Here is a 23612-nt window from a genome sequence, read left to right on the forward strand (position 1 = left end):
TTTATGTCCCGAGATCTACATTAGTCACTATTGCTCAAACCAGGACTAAGACTTGATGTTCAGGCCATAGATTGTCCGATTTGGGACTCTTAACACCCCCTCCCAGGCCCAAGATTTACGTATGGACCCTGGAACTAAATGGTGGGTGGCCCAATGGATCTTAAACCAGACCCTATACCATCTTTAGAAATTGTAGGTTGGGACTAACTCATCCCTACAAAACTGAATTGTAAGGTGAGGATTGTCCCTACTTGAAAACACTTGTAAAGTGAGACTCTTAATATTAAAAAATACATGTAAAGCACAAAAATACATGTAAAGCATAGTAGCAGTATCACTCTAGTAAGTTAATATATTTATTATCAAGTTACGAACACAACAATTTGCCTAATTATTAAAATTAAACCTGTGAAACAAAAACCATATCAATTCACATATTCGAACCTAAAAGAAAAAAATTTGATGTAAACATAGAAAAATGGGTGAGTAGATGGTCCTAAACTTAAGGAATGCAAAAAACATGCAAAGAAGCTACCACACAGGGACATGTTTGGACACTACACCAACGAAAACAATTACATGCTGGCTGAAAGTAATGAGGATAGGATGCAACCATAACCACCACTTAGCCAAACCCTCCAACCTTCCATCAAACAGATTAGCTTCAATGTCTACTCGTTCATCTTCATCTTCATCCTCAGACATGTTGCTCATGTACCTTCCTTCCTTATCTGAAACAATTTAGATTATCAAATGGAAAAAACTATCACTCTACTCATGGAATTATGCACAATTCATACTACTTGAATTGCATTTGCTACCTGTGAACTGTGATGGTTTCCTTCCATAATCTGTAATGGTTTTATGTTATCTTCTATCCAAAGATCCGATAATTCTTGAAATTGTTCACAAATTCCAAGAACTAGGTTGTTTAGAAGAGATTTATAAGTGCTTTTCACTAAAAATGAATTGTTTAAGTACATTTTTGTTGTAAGATAATTCAATCGTATTTTATGAACTAAACCATATTATTGATTTAGATTAGGCCTTGTCATGTTGACCTCTAACATGAATCCTTCCAACTAAGAATATGAATTGGCACATGATGATGTGGATGGTGAATGTTGCTTGTTGTGTCACAGGTCTGCACTAATTTTTAAGTGAATGAAGCTATGCAAATGATTTAAGCATAATTTCAAAACTCTTGAGAATCTAACTTAACACGTTGTTATCTGCTTTTTCTATTTATTATCCATAACTAGTTACCTAATCTAACAAAAGTTGAAGCCTTCAGACCCAAATAATTAATATTGGACACGAAAGAAGGAAATTTTTAATAATTTAGAATACATTTAGTATCCATGTTTCTAAATCATCATCGTCGCTATCATCATCATTACTTTTATCAATGATGAAGATTTTTATGATGACAGCAATGGAGATGATTTAATGTCTCAACAGATTTGATGTTTTACAATATAAATTAATAGAGAACAAACAATTGTTTTGAAGAATTTGGGGCAATAAACCAAGTTCTATGTTTTAAAGAGCGATATAGATGAAGCATGAGATGGATGCAATTCGAAAATCATGTATGATCTAAGTTGTATTTTAAATATTACTTAATTTTTGGACTATTATTTTCTAAGTCAGTTTAAATGAATGCATGTTCAATGAAGGGAGTGAAACAAACAATCTACATACATTATAATAAACTCAACAACAACATATATATATCAATAAAACAACAACAACATACCTTTTCCTGAAAAAGTTCATGGGATAATCTGAAGTTGATCTACTTTTTGTCGCGAGGAAGAAAAAGTACAATGCATATAAAACTTCCAAAAATGATTCATACTTCTTCTACTATTTCTCCATAGCAAAACAAAACATTTATGAACCACACCCATAATATGAGTTAACCTATTTTGGAAATATAAACTAGCATTAATATTATAATATAACAAGCAACAACAAAGTATTAGGGAAGTAAATCATGCCACAAAAAAAAGGCATGTTAACATAAATAACCAGTACACTGTAAAATAAAAACCACAACATAACTACCATTAACATTGTAACATAATAAGCAACAACAACCAACAGTACATTGTTAACCCCAAAAGGAAGTAAATCATGCAACGACAAAAAGCAAAATGTTAACAACAACTAACAACAACTACCCATAACAAATATAAAAAAATTCAACAACAACAACTAACAACAAATCATGTAAAACATAACAAAGTCTTCAATATTCATGCCTAGTTGAACTCGTGCAATTCTCAAGGTCTTCATCAGATTCAGAGTTAGTTACATTCAGATTCATAAGGTCATTCACAATAGCTTCTACCTTCTTCATCTTTTCAGGGTTAAGATTCCTGAAATGAATCTTCTTATTTCCCGTTCCATCAGAAGGTACAACAACATACAACAACAAAAATCATAAACTATCGAACAAGGAAGAAGTAGAATACCTTTATATATGAAGCGAGAGCTAATGACGAAGAAGAGATAAAATGGGTGCTAGGGTTTCTCTGTGATAGATACGGTGATATTGTCAAGAAGCGAGATCTAATTCCCTTATATTATAAATATGTAAACAATTTCACCATGTTTGTATTAAAAAACCGTGATAAATGTAATGAATTTCACAATGGTTCTCACTATCAACCGTGGTGATAGGTATTTCAAGTTAATTTATATATTATAGTTATAAGCACAACATCAATTGCAAAGAAAAAGTATGAAATTGTTGGATCTGAGATTCGAACTGTGTCACTTCATAAATGTATAATCACGATTTATTAGTTTGACTGTAATGCAATGTATTTTTGTAAATATAAATAAAAAATCGCATCCGCAATTGAGGTATTACCATGGTTAACAAACAGACCGTTGAAGTTTAGTATGACGAAAGGTCTATTTTGTAGTAGTTATGATCCACGTAAGCCTCATATGGATGCTATAGAGAGGATATTAATATATTTGAAATCCACTCCAACTAAAGGAATATTGTTCTCAAAACAATGGTCACTTGCGGGTAGAAGGCGAAGGTGGCGAGAAACACAAAAAAAAGGGGTTTGAATTGGGTTTCTAAAACAAAAGGTTTTTCAAAACCAAGTCAATCAAACAATAACACGAACAAGAAAATTAACAAAGTTATTTTTATACTGGTTTGCTGATAAGGAAGATACCTCCAGTCCACCCTACCAAGGTGATTTTTCCTTCTCAACAAGGACTTAATTCACTATAATCGAAACTGATTACAGACACCATAAATACAAACCGTGTTTGTCTTCTTGAGTCTATTTAACTAAAACCTAGTCACTCAAGGAAACTACTCAAACAACTTTGAGATTTACAAATTTGTGTTTACAAGTATTGAATCTAAGAAAGCATATTAAAACAAGTTAAATACAATGAATATCTTCACACGATAACGAGCAAAAACTCTTGTGTGTTTATAAAAACTATACACAAAAATAATATGAAGTTCAACAAAAGTGTGTGTATGAGCGTAATTTTAGTGTAGTGAATTAGAAGCTTCTTCCATTCTTCCAAGCCTCCTTTATATAGGAAGTTGAAATATCAGTTGGAGGGTAGAATTGGAATAGAAAATTGCAGTTGTCTCTTTGTGCAACGGTTTACATATAGGAGAAAAAATGGTACAATAGTGGAAGGAAGGGTGCTCTTGTACTGTGTAATACTTTTCTGATGTAAAAAACCTTTTGATCTTATCTTCTAATCTTCAGAGAGTTCTGACGAAATGATATTGAAGCATGCTTAGAATGATTAAGAGACTAGTTGACAAAATCTTCAGAACCTCGGTCTTCAAAGTCTTGACACAGTTCCTCAGAATTTGGTCTTCAGAGTCTTCAGATCTTGTTCTTCATAAGCTTCAGAACTTGAGCGGAGAATCTTGAAGGCTGACAATCCTCCAGAGACTATTCAATCAGAGTCATATTCATAAGCTTTAGCACAAACAATCATCAAAACCGTTGTCTAAGAGCTTTCTAGAACTCAACAACCTCTTGTAGAGCACTTGTATCTCTTCAGAGTCAGAGTGTGTTGATTCCAGAATTTGATGACGTCATACGTCAGTTCTTTAGAGTCAGAACATGTTAGCAAAAGCTACACACTAGATAAAAACCATTAGTGTAGAAAATTATTCTCTAAGAAACAATGCATTATTATCATTAAAACTAAAGGCCAGATGCATAACCAAATATTTGTAGGATCAAGCGCTTACCACTGCGCTAAAAGCAATTGCTGTTAGTGAGGGTGCAACTTTATTTCCTTATAGTATGAGCCCTCAGGGGCTGCACCTAAAGCGAGGTTTGTAAGCTCCCTCTAAGCGCCATGGGTTGGGATGTTAAGCCCATTCGAATCCCTAAGGGTGACGCTGGATTTATTTATCCAACAATCTCCCCCCCAGTGTCAACCGGGGGGATTCGAGTCCATGACCAAACTCTGATACCACTTGTAGGATCAAGCGCTTACCACTGCGCTAAAAGCAATTGCTGTTAGTGAGGGTGCAACTTTATTTCCTTATAGTATGAGCCCTAAGGGGCTGCACCTAAAGCGAGGTTTTTAAGCTCCCTCTAAGCGCCATGGGTTGGGATGTTAAGCCCATTCATATTGTGGCAAGTTATTTTCATGGAAATTATAATTATAATGATGATGTAATATATATTGCTTCCGTATAGATATACTAAATAAAAAGGAAGCAATTATGAATGATTTATCTATTATGAAAGACATTAATTAGTGTTTATTTATCTATTTTACAACCGATTAATTAGTGTTTATTTATCTATATTGAAAGCTTTTATTTTTCTTTTAAAAACAGTTGAATAACCATCGACAGTTATATTGGTACCCACTTCCATACCGTAAAATCAGCACAAGGAGTAATGGATTTTAAAGATGAAAACAGTGACATGCAAAATACACACATTGTTTTCATATAGAGATATGCATCAGTATCATGAAAAGTTACACAATGTTTATTCCTAAAACTCAAGTATATATGTTATGGTCTTCACTACCTGCATTTCAGCATATTCACGCTCTTAAAAATGAAATAGAGACATAATCAGTTTGCAAATTAAAAAAGAGTATACAATTCTTACAAATGAAATAGAGACATAATCAATTTGCAAATTAAAATTAAATTGATAAAATATAATAATTATGAATTTCTGAAGTTGAAAAATCACTTTGTATACATGGTAAAAATCCTAATAACCATAGAAATATACCTCCGGATGAAAAAAAAAAGAGATAAAAAAACTAGTTACTTGATCCTCCAATCGAAAGAAGGCTTTCCTGGTAAAGTCCGGTATAACAACAATAATCTTCTCCTTTAATCCCAAGCTCCTCAATTATTTGGGTGCTCAAATCAACATAGGCTAGCTCATCATCTATTTTTCTAAAGAAAATGTATCCCTTCTTCCCAAATCCAATTGGGGGCCAGTCAATGGAAGGCATGGGGCCATAAATAAATAGTTTGATCCATGATTCTTTCACACCGAGTTCACCCAGAATAGATATGTGAAAAATATTATTCTTGTCATGATTTGTGATAAAAGCAATTGATCCATTTAACCCCGTCAAGTATCCATCATCCAAATCAGATCTTTCATCAATGGGCGTTGTAAAGAACACCTCATGACTCATGTCAAATGACATCATAAATATTTGATCATGTTTACCCTTAACCAACCAATGACATGCACCATTCATGTACAATTCCTCCCCATTAAATGGGTTACCAACACACCATTGAGCCATATCATCCATGTGGAGTATCTTCCAAGAATTATTTCTTAGACTATATATCTCAAAAAAGGAGAAATACATTATACCTTGTGGTGGAGGAGAATCAGGATCATAGTCATTACAACTTGAGCTATCAAATGTTACATATTGAATCACCTTAAAGTCATCTCTTACTTGGTCATAACCAAACCCATGAAAGTCATGAAACACGCCAAGGCGAGGGTGTTTTGGTACAAGCTCATCGGGGCTAGGAGGAATGACAACGAATTCTTCAATAGCTGGGTTCCACAATACATATTTGACCTTATTAGAACCTCCCCTTACATTCTTTGTCCCGATACAAAAAACACCGCTAACACTTGTTTTTCCCAAAATATTAAGATAAAAGTCATCCTCTTGAAATGGAGGTGGCAAAGTTAATTTGATTCTACTATCGAACAAATGCAATTCAGGATGGTAACGATCAACACAATCACGTTTAAATATGAGGAGATATGTACGATGATCCTCGGAATTGCTATGAGATATGAAATGGTTGCGGAACATATTGATGAAATGAGAATTTTCAAATAAAATGGACCATGATTTGCGTACGCAACCAAAACGCTTCAATGATTTAACGGGGAGTTTCGAAAGAACATGGAAGGCAACATCATCGTCAATATACTTTCTGCTAACCTTTGAATCAGACCACTTGTTGAACGGCAGTGATAGCTTCTGCTGATAATCCATGAACGAGTTGAACGGTGATGATTTCTTATGTTGATAATCCCTGGTCGAGTTTAACGGCGGTGATTACTTCTACAAATAATCTGTGGTCAAGTTGAACCACGGTGATTGCTTCTGCAAATAATCCATGGTCGAGTTGAACGGTGGTGATAGCTTCGGCTGATTCCGCTTACAAAGAGAGGAAATTTCTTCAATTCATCGATACCGTTGTTGCTTGTGTTTTCTTCTTGTGTTATATATATATATATATATATATATATATATATATATATATATATATATATATATATTATATATATATATATATATATATATATATATATATATATATATATATATATATATATATATATACATATATATATATATAAAATATATATATAATATATATATATATATATATATATATAATTAAATTTACTCAAATGACCTATTTTTTCAAAAAATTCTCAAAAGCCAATTTTTTTTAGTAATTTGCTTTTGAATACAATTATTTTTATGTTTAATGATTCTATGAATACAACAACTCTTTTTTTTGAAAATTTGGAGCCCGGTTAATTTAACTTTTAAATATTATTATTATAATGAAATAAAATTTTATGGAAAAATAATTAAAAAAAATTCATAAAAGATTTAAATGTAAATTAAGTTCAAATAGTTTTTAAAATGCTAATTTAAATATTTTCTTATTTTATTAAAACTTATTTTGGATTTTAATATTTTTTAAAAATTATTTAATTTTGAAGTCATTTCAAATCATTTTTCATAAATATCATTTTTGAGATACAATTTTTAGTCTAAATTGTAATTACGATTATATTTTAATTTTTAATAACGTATGTCTATATTATAATATATCAAAACTAGTCTTTAAATTTAGAAAAAATAAATATAAATAAAATTTATAATATTTTGAAAATCAATTTTATAAAATTTATTTTTGAAAATACAAAAAAATAAAAATAATTAGAGCTAAAACAGACCCTTCATTTGATTTAGATTTTGTGAAAAATCATTCTAAAATGTAAATCAAACTGAATATTATTCATTGATTCTGATTTTTTATCTTTAAATTTAAATTAAATGAATTAATGTTCAAACTAAATAAACTCATTGTACCTCTATTATAGTAAGTATATATTTAAATTAATTTTGGTAAAAACAAATCAAACAACCTGATTATAAAAATTATTTTTAAGGAAAAAGAGCAAATGTTTTTTAATAAAAGATAATGAGTTTAGTAAATGATATTAGTAATCAAAAAGGGAATTGCAATTGGTCATTTTTTGGAGAACACTTAACCATCCACTCACAAGCATGAAAACATGGGCCGTTATATCATATATTAGAAGGACTCTAACTTGGATAAAATCAACAAGTATGCCCCTAGCTCTGATAAATGAAAACGAAGCAATATTTTCACACAATAGCTTAAAGAGTATGAGACTTACAATCTCAATGATCCGCTGTCGCGCGCGGATCAAAAACGAGTATTTTTGACAAAACGTAGTTAACGACAAATTGACTCGGATTATCGTTCTCACAAGGATTCTTGAATGAATTAACCAATGATAGTAACGATTAATGGGGTTTTGGTTGGTTTAGGATTCAATTAAAAAAAATAGATTAAAATAAGTGATTATTGAAATAAGCTGTAGCAACAATTTACTGATTCGGTCTTTGCCTATCATCGACTATCGTAATTCCAACCGCAGATTAACTATTCCTATTCGATTATAATATCAACTGACAAGCGCAATTGATAGTATAAGTTGCATGTTCCTATTATCCGAATTAAGCAAACAGGATTAAGTTTCATGAATTAAACAAACATGAATTAAACGGTCTCGATAACGAATTAAGCAAACGAAATCGTGACTATAGTTAGGATCACACAATCAATCGGATTAAATCAATATAGCATATGTAAATCGGATTAAGCAAACAAAACACATATATTAATATTGAAAGGAATAAAAAACCTGAATAAGAATTACTAAAATCTCAAGGTATCGAAACCCGAATACAGCAAATTGTTTGGATCGATTAGTTCTTCATGAGAATTCTTGCCAGAGCTTTCAAGTCTTTCGTGAATAGTGATCCTCCTAATGTTATGCGGCTACTAGGTATATGGAAAACAAGGAATTTGGTTAACAACCCAACTGGATCGAAAACATAACCCAAGCCCAAAACTAATGACCCAAAACTTAAATAAAACTAATGCTGCAACTTCAACGAATTTTCTGGCCCTCCTACATTCTGATTCAGCTCTCAACTTATGAACAAAAGTTGTAGATCTTTTTCTTAGCTTTCCATCGAATGGTAGCACGTCTCAATCCGATACTCCTAGCTTAAGATATGATTTTTCTCGCAAAAGCTGCTAATGCTGAAAATTAAATACGAAAATTAAATAAGTGCAAAAATAACATAAATTATGAAAACACATTAAAACATAAAAATAATCAAAGAAAACCGAAGAAATGCTTAAGTAAAAACATGGAAGAACGTGCATCAAAATGCACTGATCAAATTCCCCCACACTTGAACTTTTGCACTCCGAGCAAAATGAAAAACAAAACAAAACACAGACACATCAACAATTACTCATTCTAGGCTACAAGTCATCTTCGGTTAAGCTTGCATTGATAGATACTAATCTTGCACACTAAGGTTATCATAGGAACACTAATCCACAATTGTGCAGTCATAAACCTCCTGAATACACAAATCAACTCGAATCATGTTATTATGTTAAAGCCTAACTTACTCATCCTTCTTTTTGCTCTTTTTCATTCAGGCGCAATCACATTAAGCCCGTTATCTCCACACACCCATAGCAAGGCGACCGGTTAGTGACTCTGATCCTTTTTACACGGGATTCTAGTACTTACGTGGCATAACCCTTTGCTTATTCAGTTGTAGCTGCGGGGGATCGGACCGTAATCCGCCCTACCAAGTCCAGCACTAGAAACCGCTGAACCAACTGACAACGAGTCTTATTTTCAATTTTTTTTGAAGGTTCTACATCCGTTGGGTTAAGTGACCGGGTGAGGGTCACCAAACATAGAAGGTGCATTCCCTTTTCTTTTTCTTTTTTTTCTTTTTCAAAACACTCACTTATATTCATCGGCTTCCCTGCGTAGAGTGTGTGTGAGATGGTGCTGACTGCTGAAATAAACTACTCAAGAGCTGTCAGAGGATGAGAATTTAAGGCTAAAACATAATAAGAATTCGAATCAATTTCCATATGCAGGAGACTTACGGTGTTAAAACAATACCGATCTTGTTAATTTTTCCCAAGTCTTCGCAAACTCGACTCAAAGTAACCTATACCCTAAAACTTTCAAGAAGATGCATTTTTTTTAAGAAAGAAAACAAAAACCAAACAAAACAAAGAACAAAAAAAAAGAAAATAAAGTATTCCCTCCCCCACACTTAAAATATGCAATGTCCTCAATGAAAGAAACAAACATAAAATAAGAGAGAGAAGAGAGAGGAAAGAACACACCCGAGTAGTCAAGGAGGATAGGTGATCACATAAGCAGTCTTTCCCAAAGAGATAAATTCTACATTTTCTTCTTCCAAAGTGGGGCTGTCATGGAATAGCTTTGGGTAATGTCCATTGAACTTGAAATTTTTATTAGTATCTTCACCTCTTATTCCAGGATCAAAGAATCTTCTAAAAGTAAAAGTGTCAAATGGACACGTGAAGGTGATCTGATCTGGAATGTCAGCCAATGTCCAACCAAATGCCTTTTTATGCTTCCTTAAAACCTGCAAAAGCTTATTTTCTTGATCGAAATCAAGGTTAGAAGAAATTATAGCCGGTAGTTTTTCATTCATCTCTAAATAAGCATATTTCATATTTTCAGGAAGTTGCTTCAGCTCGAGGGAAGGTGGCTGCTCAATAGAAGGAATGTTTGGGGCAGCCGGGATGTCAAGAGCTTTATCTACATGAACAACTTTATTTGCAACCTCATCTGCAGTAAGAATATCAACTTGCAAGGCAACCTCAATTTCAGCACAAACAGAGCAAATTTTAGTTTCAGTACAAATATCACAAGAATAAACATCATCAAAACCAGACAATGATGGAAAATCAGATGCAAACAAATCACTACAAGTATCATCAACAATTTCAGAAATCAAATCTATTTGAAAAACAGAATGTTCTTCCAAGGGTTGTTGGTTTGATCCTTGAGCTTGCTGCATGGCATTCACCAAAGTGGCAAGCTGCCCAATCTGTGTTTGCAAAGTCTTTAAAGTAGAATCTACTTGTTGTTGAAACTAGAGATTATTTGCAGCCATTTGTTTGACAATATCTTCTAGTGAAGGTCCAGAAGGTGCAGAGCACACAACCTCAAATTCCTCCAGATGCTCATGTGGATCATCACCTGCAAGACCACTAAACCTTGGAAATAGGTGTATTAAACTAGATTTCAATTCAAAAGGAACCGAAACATCAGAATATTCAATACAAAGGTCATTATAATTAACATCAGGAGCAGCAAACTGCCTTAACGTTCTTTGATCATCCTTGTAATAAAAAAAACACAGAAATACCAACTATGTCCGAAATAGACAAAAACAAATAGAAAGAAGAAAAAAGATTAAAATAAATTCAGAAAAATACAAAAGCACCAAACTTAATCTAATGACGTGAAATAAAAAATTTGAGATTTGTTTTGGATTTTTTCGACACTATGAAAACAGTAAAAAATCAATTAAAAATAGAAAAACAAGGATTTGGCAAATTTGACGTCAGAATCCCTTACTCTAAGAGTAAGAGAGTATTGATTGCACGATTTTTCTGCTTCCAGTAGGTAAAAAACTTATACAATCAAACACAAATTTTCCAAAAACCCGTTTTTTCTGACTCTAGACGCAACTCCGAACGCGAAACTGTAGAAAAATTCGGAAAAATAACAGGAAATTGCAGAACAAAAAAACACACAATAATTAAAACTAAACTATTGGCTAATTCGACAAGAATCCCAGGCAACGGCGCCAATTTGATCCGTTGTCGCGCGCAGATCAAAAACGAGTATTTTTGACAAAACATAGTTAACGACAAATTGACTTGGATTATCGTTCTCACAAGGATTCTTGAATGAATTAACCAATGATAGTAACGATTAATGGGGTTTTGATTGGTTTAGGATTCAATTAAAAAAATTGATTAAAATAAGTGATTATTGAAATAAGCTGTAGCAACAATTTACTGATTCGGTCTTTGCGTATCATCGACTATCGAAATTCCAACCGCAGATTAACTATTCCTATTTGATTATAATATCAACTGACAAGCGCAATTGATAGTATAAGTTGTATGTTCCTATTATCCGAATTAAGCAAATGGGATTAAGTTTCATGAATTAAGCAAACATGAATTAAACGGACTCGATAACGAATTAAGCAAACGAAATCGTGACTATAGTTAGGATCACACAATCAATCGGGTTAAATCAATATATCATATGTAAATCGGATTAAGCAAACAAAATACATATATTAATATTGAAAGGAATAAAATATCTGAATAAGAATTACTAAAATCTCAAGGTATCGAAACCCGAATACAACAAATTGTTTGGATCGATTAGTTCTTCATGAGAATTCTTGCCAATGCTTTCAAGTCTTTCGTGAATAGCGATCCTGCTAATGTTATGCGGCTTCTAGGTATATGGAAAACAAGGAATTTGGTTTACAACCCAACTGGATCGAAAACATAACCCAAGCCCAAAACTAATGACCCAAAACTTAAATAAAACTAATGCTGCAACTTCAACGAATTTTCTGGCTCTGCTACATTCTGATTCAGCTCTCGACTTATGAACAAAAGTTGTAGACATTTTTCTTAGCTTTCCATCGACTGGTAGCACGTCTCTATCCGATACTCCTAGCTCAAGATATGATTTTTCTCACGAAAGCTGCTAATGCTGAAAATTAAATACGAAAATTAAATAAGTGCAAAAATAACATAAATTATGAAAACACATTAAAACATAAAAATAATCAAAGCAAACCGAAGAAATGCTTAAGTAAAAACATGGAAGAACATGCATCAAAATGCACTGATCACCCAATTATGAAAATGACTTACTTTCGAGACATATTTAGCTCTATGTTAAGCAATCATAATTGGACCTATGTAGAAGTTACAACTATCTAAGGTCGGTCAATAATAATTTTTGTGTTAATACATGCTATAGAAATGATATGTAAATCATTCTCCTAAACATATGCCACATAAAAAGAAAAAAATAGAAATGATCAAGCACAAGGCTAGGAGGATGGTCCATTACTTCAATTCATACTTATATAATGAATAAAATCAGTGATATGATTTGTCCCTTCTAAGTTAGGTGATCCTCATCCGGTCATTTAGCCCAACGGTACGAACTCTTAAAAATTCAGTTGATACTTAAGCAAAATTTGCTAAGTTAGTGCGAAAAAATTGAAAAAGAGATCATAGTCACTAACAGGTTCACCTGCCTTGAATGTGTATGGATAACAGACTTAATGTGATTGCGCTAGAATGAAAAAGAGATTGAAAAAATAACAAAGAATATATTATATTTATTTTTTCTTGAGATCATACACTTATTTGCATCGGCTTCTATAAGACCTCAATTTTGACCCTAAGATCCCTCATGCTATCTCATCATATGCATTGACATTGGGATCACACCTTTGCATTCTCCTTACCCCTCATTCATTGGGTTTGCATTGGGAGAGTTTACCAAGCACTTTTGATTTTATCATTCTTTGTTCATTATTAACTAATCAAAATACCAAAAATATGTCAATGTATAGTTTGTTGCTTTTGTAGGTAGTGTGCGTGTTCACCCATGCTCTATCAAGCTCACATCTAGGGTTTGAGACCCTTAATTCAAGGAGTTCAATCAATAAATGGTTCACATTGACTCTAGACATCATATATGGATCCCCGTGATCTTCACATGTCATTTTGATCAAGAATTCACCAAGAGTTTGCGATTGTTTTCCTTGGAAACCCTAATTCATCTGGGTATCTTATGTGACTTCTTCAACAAGTTTCTTCAACAATTGATCAAATATTTCAAGGGATACTTCACATCACATCATCCTACACATATATGATCCTCCATGAGTTCCAAAAGTCAAGAGAATGTCAACCTAGAAAGATGGTTCATCTAAAGCTATGCCACATAAAAAGAAAAAAATAGAAATGATCAAGCAAAAAGGCTAGGAGGATGGTCCATTACTTCAATTCATACTTATTTTAATACCCTAATTTTGACCCTAAGATCCCTCATGACATCATGTTATTGCACAAGTGCATTGCCTCAAGGGTCATAACATGTTTGGCTCCTTAACCCTAGGGTTGGGACTTGTTTGAGTGTTTTGAGACCACGAAGCATGCTTGTATTGTATATTATTGCTTTTCTTATTTGATTAATAACCAAAAGCACAAAAATATGTCACTAACTCTTTTTGTTTTGAAGCTCAAGTGATCATGTGCTCCACAATGCTCCTAGGAGGTTCCTAAGCCCAATGCAATGGCTAGATGAAGATGAGGAAGAAGCATGACAATGGTCCACAAATTTCCTAATCATCATATATGTCTCCCAAGTATATGAATTTTCCAATTTGATCAAGATAACCCAAAGGGCTTGAAGATTGTTTCCCAAGGAAACCCTAATTCCACTGTGCTTTGATTGTGCCTTGCCCATGAAGCAATCTGAACCTCTGATCAAATTTAATCAAATTAAGTTCTTTCATTCACCATTTTATGCATATATGAGCCTATTTTAGGTCTCTCAATCATTTATTCATCAAGATTGGAGGTTTGACTTCGAAAAGTTGACCAGTCAAGTCATCTGACTAAGCTGAGGTTCAGTGAGCTATACGATTTGATTTGTTTGTCAAATGAAGATGACCCCAAGAGAAAAAATGTTCCTAAGAACCATATTAACAACTTTCATGTTCATAAAAAAATCCATTTTAAGCTTGGAATGTCATCATTAATTTCAAAATATTATAGGTCATTTTGACTGAAACCCTAATTTTGGGTCAACTTACCAAGGGCATAACTTCCTTAATTTTTATGATTTAGAGGTGAGACCAAAGTAATTGAAAATATAGAGATGTATACTTCAAATGTTATGTTGGAAAAAATTTCATAATCCTAAAATAAATACATGTGATAATGAAAAACATTATAGGTCATCTTGGACCTAATTCATTGAATTTGAAAAAGTACCCAACTTCAAATGCCCATAACTTTGTCATAGAAAATCCAAATGATGCAAACTTTGAGTCTAAATTAACTAACTTGAAAATATCTACAACTTTAAAGATGGCAATTGTTTCATTTGAATCTTGTATCATGAGCACAGAGGGGCTTGATTAAGCTTACTTTTGGGTGACTTTTTCAAAATGATTTGAATATGTTTTACACTTGAATTTTCTAGGCCAGTTTTGATCAATTTGCACATGCCAAATGATTTTTTGCCCAACATGACTTTTGTTCCTTATTTCAAGTGCTTTCCAACCATTATTCACAATAGTTCTTGGGGTCTACCATTTGGGAGATTCGAATTTCTTTTCATTATGTGCATTTTTGATATTTTATGATTAAACTTGGTATGCAAGCATTTCCCACTTCATGTGCACGTCCAAATGCCTTCTATGTGAACTCAGCAAGTTGCTTCAGCCATCCATGGGCCTTCCACCCGTCCACAAAGGCCCATGCACTCAAATTTATAATTCTCATGCACACGAGCAAAGTGTGAACTCAGCCACATTCAACTATAAATAAACACCTCATGAGATTCATTTCACAACCTTTTGGGAGATCCCATATGCTGCTGCATAAAACCATAACCCTCATCAAAGGAATCACTCATAATTTTTCAAATTTTCGAGCTTGAAATTCAGCAACATTAGCTGAGTTTTAAAGCCGGATTCCTTAGCCAATCATCTTCCATACATCCAGGGATCAAAGAGGAGCAAAGATCTTGGAGAATTCGTGGCCAGAAGTTCATCAATTCAAAGGTATAAACTCAAACTTTTTGGATCTGAAACTCCTAATTCAATGTAGCTTTCTTGTGCTTTGTGGTTCTCTGAAGTCCTCATACTTGAGGCAAGCTTTTGATGCATTCGATTTGCCATTTCATGAACAATCTGTGTGGACACCATGATTTTCTCCTTCATCTTTCTCTTAATATAGGAACATTGAAAGAAATCCATTGGTACAGTGATGATCTACATCACATGAGCTTCATTTCCATATCCTTGTTTCATATTTTTGTTAAGATTTGTTTTCTGCAACTTTTGGCCGGAGTTTGTGAGTCTGGCCGGAGAAGATGGTGGTTTCCACCACCACCACCACCACCACGTGTGCATGCTTATGACCATTGGATCTCCCTTCCACGATCTAATCTCAGGCGTCCGTTTCAATTACTTTATTTAATTCGTTTTGTGGCGCGTTTGATTGAAGCCTACCGTGTATCCTCAGATATAGACCATGCATTAGTGCCACGTCAATTAATGAAGTGGATCTAATGGCTCTACATTTTTCCCTTATTTCATTTTTCTTTTTATTTTCTGTTAATTCATTTAATTTTCATTAATTCATTAAAAATTCATTTGTAGTCAGAAAAATTTGAGACCAATTCAGAGAAATTATATGCTAGTTTCACCAAGACGGGATGAAATTAGTCAACAAAGTCTCACTAGGGTTCCTCTTCCAAAACATCTTTTTCTAACACGTCAACGCCAGTAAATTCTTTTGTTTCTCTTTCTTTAGGGAATTGGTTGTCATGAGTGTCTGGATATTTTTTAACATGATGTTCTTCAATTGCACACGTGACGAACTTTGCTTCAACATTTCAACATTTTTTTCTTCATTTTGATCTTTTTCTTCTTGGGCTTCATTGTCATTATCCTTAGTTGCTTCTTTTATGAGCCCATCAATGATATGATACTCTTTCACCTCATCAATAATATGATACTCTTTCACCTCCTCAATTTCCTAAACTTAGGACACTATTGGCTGACATCATCAGAAATGACACTTGGTGTAGGTCTCTCCTTACTAAACTTTTATAACTTTTTAGATGGATTGGACGCTTCACGGTGAAGATGCAGTATATCACAACACTTATTTTTTTTTAATATTTTTTATTTTAAAACGTGGCATGATGTTTTGATTTAATTTTCGGAATGTTCTAATCATTGAGACGATTAATTTTCTAACATAGTGTTAGAATAAAACAAAAAAAATGAATTTTTATTTAATTCCCATCATTAGAGTGTCCAAACTTTAGTATGTTTAAGTGTTGATTTGCATCATTGTGATTTAACATAACACATTTCAATTATACTGAGAGAAATATGTATATAAAATGTATGTGAGTAATGCGGGTAGCTAGAGATTAAAATAAAGAAAGAGGTAAAGTTATTGGTATATGCATATGAAAATAATTGAAATGTCTGAATATAAAAGTAATAAGAAAACAAGGGTGGTGGTTCCATTGTATGTTGTCTACCTTTGTTGTACAAGTGGTTTATTTCGCACTTGCCTCAGACGCTTGCCTTCAAGGAGAACAAGGGATGTCTACGGTGGTCCACGAGACTTATGTCTCTCACTAATGATGATATCTCTTGGTATAATTGTGTTTATGATGGCATTAAGATTATTGACTCTTGTGGTGAGTTCTCCAATGTACCTCTTCTTGGTACATGTGCCTAACAATTTTATTATACATGGTTTATGGCCTTCCAACCACTTGGATCCTCAACCAGAAAGTTGCAGGACCAGAGACAATCAGGGACAAATTTTGAATATGAAAACGGTGATGAGTTTGTTTGTTTATCGTTAATTTTGTTTTATATTACATGTATCAATAACATGAACCTTTATTTATTTTTGACAGATTCCAGAAGATTTACAAAGTAAGCTCAAGAAATCATGGACAAGTTCAATAGGAGATAATGAAATGTTTTGGAAATATGAATGGTCGAAGCATGGAACATGTTACTACGATGGGAAGAAGCATAGGAAATTTACATACTTCAATACAACATACAACTTTTGGAGTGGATTTAACCTTTTTAATACACTCAAGGCAGAAGGGATTGTCCCTGTTATAGGAGGCAAGCAGTACACTACAGAGGCTGTAACAAAATCCATCAAAAAAACATGGGGATGAGGCTAGTGCCACTATTGGAGGAGAAGGAGATGACAAAGATATTTTTGAAGACTTTGAGCTCTTTCTATTATGAGCGTATGATTGCTAGTGCTCCCTCAGAATTTACCAAAATGGTAAATATAGGGATGAGGCTAGAAGAGGGAGTCCGTGAAGGACGTCTGTCCCGTGATGATAATTCTTCGACAAAGAAATATGGAGGATTTGCCAGAACGAAGGAAGGAGAGACTCATGTTGTTTCTTCCCATAGTAAAAGAAGGCCCTCTGTGAGGAGGAAGGAAGTTCGACCAGTCGTCAACCAACACCAGGTGGCTCATATAGCACCTATTTTTAGAGAAGCTCAACAACCAAAAAAACAATCTCGTCATCAACAACAGGCTTACCAGCCCCGTGGCAACAATAACAACAACAACACCAGCAATTATGAGAGGAAAAGGGTGACTTTTGACTTACGCTAAACTGTACCCTTCCTTGATTGATAGGAAGTTGGTAACTCCATGTGATCCTCCTATTGTTCCAGCCAATCCTCAATGGTGGTACAAGCCTGAACTTCATTATGTGTATCATTCCGGCGCGCCCGGACATGGTATGGAGAACTGCTTTCCGTTGAAGACGAAGGTACAAGACCTCGTGAGGATTGGGATACTATCCTTTGAGGATATAAGCCCTAATGTTAAGAAGAACCCACTGCTCGAGCATAGGAAGGTGGCTGTCAACGTGGTCCAAGGTTGCCCTGGCAAGTATAAGGTCCTTTATGTGAATGATATAAAGCAGTCCCTAGTGGAAATGCATAGACTATTGTGTGAGTACAGTCAATATGAGCACGATCACAATAGGTGCCATGTGTGTACTGTCAATGAAAGAGGATGCCGCAAGATAAGAAGGGACATCCAAGAGATGCTAGACCAAGGGATGATCGAGATACTTCAAAATCGTGATGAGGATGAAGTTGATGTTATTACCCCTATTATCAATATTCATGATCCTGTTGTCATCAAGTATGATGGCAACAAAAGGAAGGTGGTGCCAAATCTTGTGATAAAGCCAGCGGGCCCTGTCCCATATGTGTCAGATAAAACGGTCCCGTACCGCTACAATGTTGTTATGCTTGAAGATGGGAAGGAGGTGCCGTTTCCCTCAACCTTTGTTGTAAGCATATTCGATGTTAGTGGAGTGACCCGTAGTGGTCGTGTTTTCTCGGCTCAGCCGAAAGCCCACGAAAACGTCGTGAAGAGGGATGTTGTCATCGTGCAGCCCTGGTAGCGACACACATCATAAAGGAGGCAATAACGCAAATAAAGCTTCACAAAAAAATACATAGATCAATTCAAAAACATGTATCCACATGAACATGCATAACATAACATAAGATTTGTGACTGCTCATAGAAGTCTGATCCCTAACTATACCAATACAATACGACATGTCAAAAACACTTATTGGCCTTCCTCAATTAATGACCCGCTAAACAGAGCCTTTTTAACAAAGGACCTCCCCAAACAATTTAACATATCCAGTAAATAGATCATCTCGCATGGTCGTTATCAACTAGTAAGCAGGTGTTCATCTCTCACATCCCCGACTTAGTAACCTATCCAGCACATGGGATACTTTCCATCAATTATTACATATGGTTCTATCAAACAACGATCGGAGGATCATCAGAGTCCTACCCTATTTCCATAACATGATTGGATGATCATAGGCATCGTACGCAAGTTTCACCTGAATGGGATGAAACTGATCAAAGGGGTTCTATCAGAGTTTCATCAAGCAACGATGGTGGATCATCAGAGTCCTACCCGATTCCAATAGTATGATCGGATGATCATAAAAATCATATGCAAGTTTCACTCGGATAGGCGGAAACTAATCAAAGGGGTTCTACGAGGGTTTTATCAAGCAATGATCAGATGATCAGAGAAATCATTTGGATCCTCAGCCAGAATATTGCTGGACCGGAGACAAGCAGGCACAAACTTTGAATACGAAAACGGTGATGGGTTTGTTTGTTTATTGTTAATTTTGTTTTATATTACATGTATCAATAACATGAACTTTTATTTTTTTTGACAGATTCCAAAAGATTTACAAACTAAGCTCAAGATATCATGGACAAGTGCAACAGGAGATAATGAAATGTTCTGGAAATATGAATGGTCCAAGCATGGAACATGTTACTACGATGGGAAGAAGCATAGGCAATTTACATACTTCAATACAGCATACAACTTTTGGAATGAATTTAACCTTTTTAATACACTCAAGGCAGAAGGGATTGTCCCTGTTAAAGGAGGCAAGCAGTACACTACCGAGGCTGTAACAAAAGCCATCAAAAAGCACTACACCAAAGACACTGCTACCTTGACTCCTCGATTCATGTGTTCTAATTCTCCACCAAATGAGTTATATGAAGTTATTATGTGTTTGGATCATGACGGAATGGATGCCATCAACTGTACAATGCCTTCATCTTGTGGCAACTTATTTTTATGGAAATTATAATTATAATGATGATGTAATATATATATTTCTTCCGTATAGATATACTAAATAAAAAGGAAGCAACTATGTATTATGAGTGTTTATTTATATATTATGCAAGAGATTAATTAGTGTATACACATACAGTTCTGCGTAATGCGCTAACATAAACTGCTAATTTTCCAAACTCACCAGGACCTCCTATTAAACAAATAAAAAAACTCATTAAATAGAATAAAAATTGCACGAAAGAACTCATATCAAATACACACAGTTTGTTTCTCAAATTTGAATATTTTGGAAAAGTGAAGAACATGCATGTTACAGACTCTTGTATATTACATATTTCATCACATGTGTGAATCTATCAAGGAAAGTACAAAACACAATAATAAGAATGTTTATTATGCATGGCTTTTTTTTGAACTATTTTATCAGAGTAGGTTGGTTGAGACTCTCGTAAATTTAGGTGTTGATGAAGATATGCAAATCATATATCAAAACATTCTCTCAAGTGTTATGCTAGGGAATATGAACATTATCAAGAAGAAAGATGTGATTCACACCTATCATGCATCAGGATTAGGAATGACATCACTTAATACATTCATGAATACATAAAGTTTGTTAGAGAAGAGACGGGAGTAACACTGACGATGTAGGACATTCCTTAAGCTCCTGAAGGTAGTGTCTACAAGCCTTTAAGAAAGAGGAAACAAATTTCTTATGAATCTGAAAAGGTAGTTCATAAACCACATAAGAAGAATGTTCCACAACTGACAGAGGTTCAAAAGGAGGTTCAATAAGTGTTTTTCACAATTATCTTGATGCCTACCAGGATTAAGAGTGGAGCTACTGGCAATTCTCCTCAGAAAACAACCACTTTTAAACTGCTTGTTAATAAGAAGAAGTTGAGGAAGATGGTGCTACCATTTGTTGATAATGAAGAAGTAGAGGATGAATAACCTTTCCTTAAGAGAACAAAGGTTGTGTATAATGATGCTCAGAACATTCCTGATAACATGAAACTATATCACATTTTTAGACTTGATTTAATTAAATTATATCGTTATTTGATTCAATTTATTTTATATTATTCGATATTACTCGGCATTTTCTTATTATTTATTTCAGGTATCATTATTTAAAGCACATGTGAAAAAGAAAGAAAAGGGGTGCAAAAAGAAGATTTTCTAGAAAAGCAACAAGCTGAAGCACCAAAGCCCAGCCCACGTTTGGAACAAAAAAATTGTTGTCACGACCGCAACAAGCACGTGCCGATCTCCACGTCCTAAGACCTAGTGTTACGACCGTAACACATAGTGTGACGGACGTCACACATTCCACTCCTATATTTTGGGCTTTACGTGCGTGACCGAGTGGACGGTTTCCCATAAATTCTCTCATGCACTCGGAGACGCTTTGAACCATACTGAAGACACATTTTAGGAGACGGTTATCTTGGGAGGTTAATATAAATAAACCTCACAAAAGCCAATTGAAGCGCTCTCTTCTCCGTACAATATTTCCAGCATTCTAATTTTTCAAGCAATTTATTTCTTTTTTTTTCTTTTTCTTTTAGTTTAATTTCCGAAGCATACAATTTACTTTCTCACGATAGTTTCTACACCGGAAACTATTGTGTAATTTTTACTGGATCTAACCTTACATTAGATCATAGTATTTTATTTCCTTGTTTTTACTTTCCTATCTGATCGAGAATTGTGAAGAACAAATCCAACCGACTTGTGGTGGAGTGTTCGAGCATCGAAGCGTAAGAGATAAAATCCAGATTTCTAGTATTTTTCCAGGTTCATTAATTAATTGATTTATCGTTTTAATATACATATGCTTTGTTCCGCTGTTTATATATGTTGTTTGTTTGATATGGTCGTATTTATGCATGATTATTGTTTATGCATGTTTATCATGTCTGGCCAATTAATTTAGATATCGGTATGTAGAGTAAGCGGAATAAAGGAATCCAAATTGAGTTGGTTTAAATTTATTTCAGAATATAGTCACTCTTTTTCTGGTCTCAATTTACAAAGTTAATGCCAAGGTTTTTGTATGAGAGTAAAAGACATAAAGAAGTTAAAATCAATAGAACGACGGTTTGAGTTTTTAACTGGATAGTGTAAATTGAACATTAACTTTAAATCAGGGCGAAAGCAATTTTTAAGGTTAATTAAATTCTAATTATTTTCAAAAATTATTTTTAAAAGTTAAATGTGAGGGCGAGAGTTAAGCATTTAAGCTTAATCATATAATCTAAGTCAACAGAGCGAGAGTTTGAGACGAGGGCGTTTAAACGGTTAGTATTTTCTCAAAAGGAGTTTCTATAGATTCTATTATTTTCAAAAGTGATTTTAGACTTAACAAAATAGTGAGAGCGTACGTTAAAATATAAAGTCATAGTCTAATTCAACAGAGCGAGAGTTTGAGGAAAAGACTTTTAATTAATAGTGTCTACTGAAAAGACTTATTTTAAAATTAAGAAAAAGACCAACGAAGATTTTATTCCCCAAATACGACGAACTACATACTGATATCCATATTATTTGATATTTCATCTAGATCCAAATTTAGTTTTATTTTTTCCCCCTAATCATTAAAGTATCATCCGCCTTAGCTTTACGCAGTAACCCTAGAAAAACGGTAGATCGATTCATTAAGTCCCTGTGGGATCGATATCTTTTAAAACTACGCGATTAGACTGTGCGCTTGCAGTTAGTACCCCGATAGACTCATAAAGTCGCGACCATGTTTTTGGCGCCGTTGCCGGGGAACTTTTATTTAGTCGATATCGTAACTCTTCTGTTACGCTGTAGAGACTAAGGCAATTTTTATTTTTTCCCTTTTTTGTTGATTTGTATGCCACACACTCGCTCACAAGGCGAGCCGTACTACTTAAAAATCAACGACGTCGAACGATATCTCTGATTATTACGAAGAATTCGGGAGTATCGTGCTAGAAACAATCTTCCTCCAATCGAAGTTCCTGATCTCAAAAATCTCCTTCCTTTAACGATACCAGCGATGGCCGAACCAGCTCGTGCTCTTCGAGATTACGCTGCTCCATCGCAGGATGAGTCGCATTCGAGTATTGTTCCACCCGCAATCGAAGCGAACAACTTCGAACTTAAACCTTCGATGTTGCAGGCAGTGCAACAGAATCAATTTTCTAGAAATCCTACCGAGGATCCAAACCTTCATTTATCCGCATTTGTCCAATACGCTGACACTGTTAAAGCTAATGGTGTCACTTCAGAGACAATTCGACTTCGTCTCTTTCCTTTCTCGTTAAGAGATAAAGCTAGAAGATGGCTTCAGTCTCTTCCTTCCAACTCAGTCACCACATGGAATGAGTTGAAGAAAGTCTTTCTTGCCCGATATTTTCCTCCAAGCAAAACAGCT

General features: G+C 34.3%; 1 protein-coding gene across 1 annotated transcript; it reads right to left on the reverse strand.

The window, feature by feature from the left end:
- Nucleotides 1-5273: 5273 nt before the first annotated feature.
- LOC127095173 (F-box only protein 8) lies at nt 5274-6710 on the reverse strand. Its single transcript, XM_051033902.1, has one exon. It carries the CDS (start codon nt 6517-6519, stop codon nt 5299-5301), a length of 1221 nt encoding a protein of 406 aa, XP_050889859.1. The 5' UTR covers nt 6520-6710; the 3' UTR covers nt 5274-5298.
- Nucleotides 6711-23612: the final 16902 nt, after the last annotated feature.

The sequence above is a fragment of the Lathyrus oleraceus genome, chromosome 6 (genome assembly GCF_024323335.1).
Source record: "Lathyrus oleraceus cultivar Zhongwan6 chromosome 6, CAAS_Psat_ZW6_1.0, whole genome shotgun sequence".
In the NCBI taxonomy this organism is placed as follows: Eukaryota; Viridiplantae; Streptophyta; class Magnoliopsida; order Fabales; family Fabaceae; genus Lathyrus; species Lathyrus oleraceus.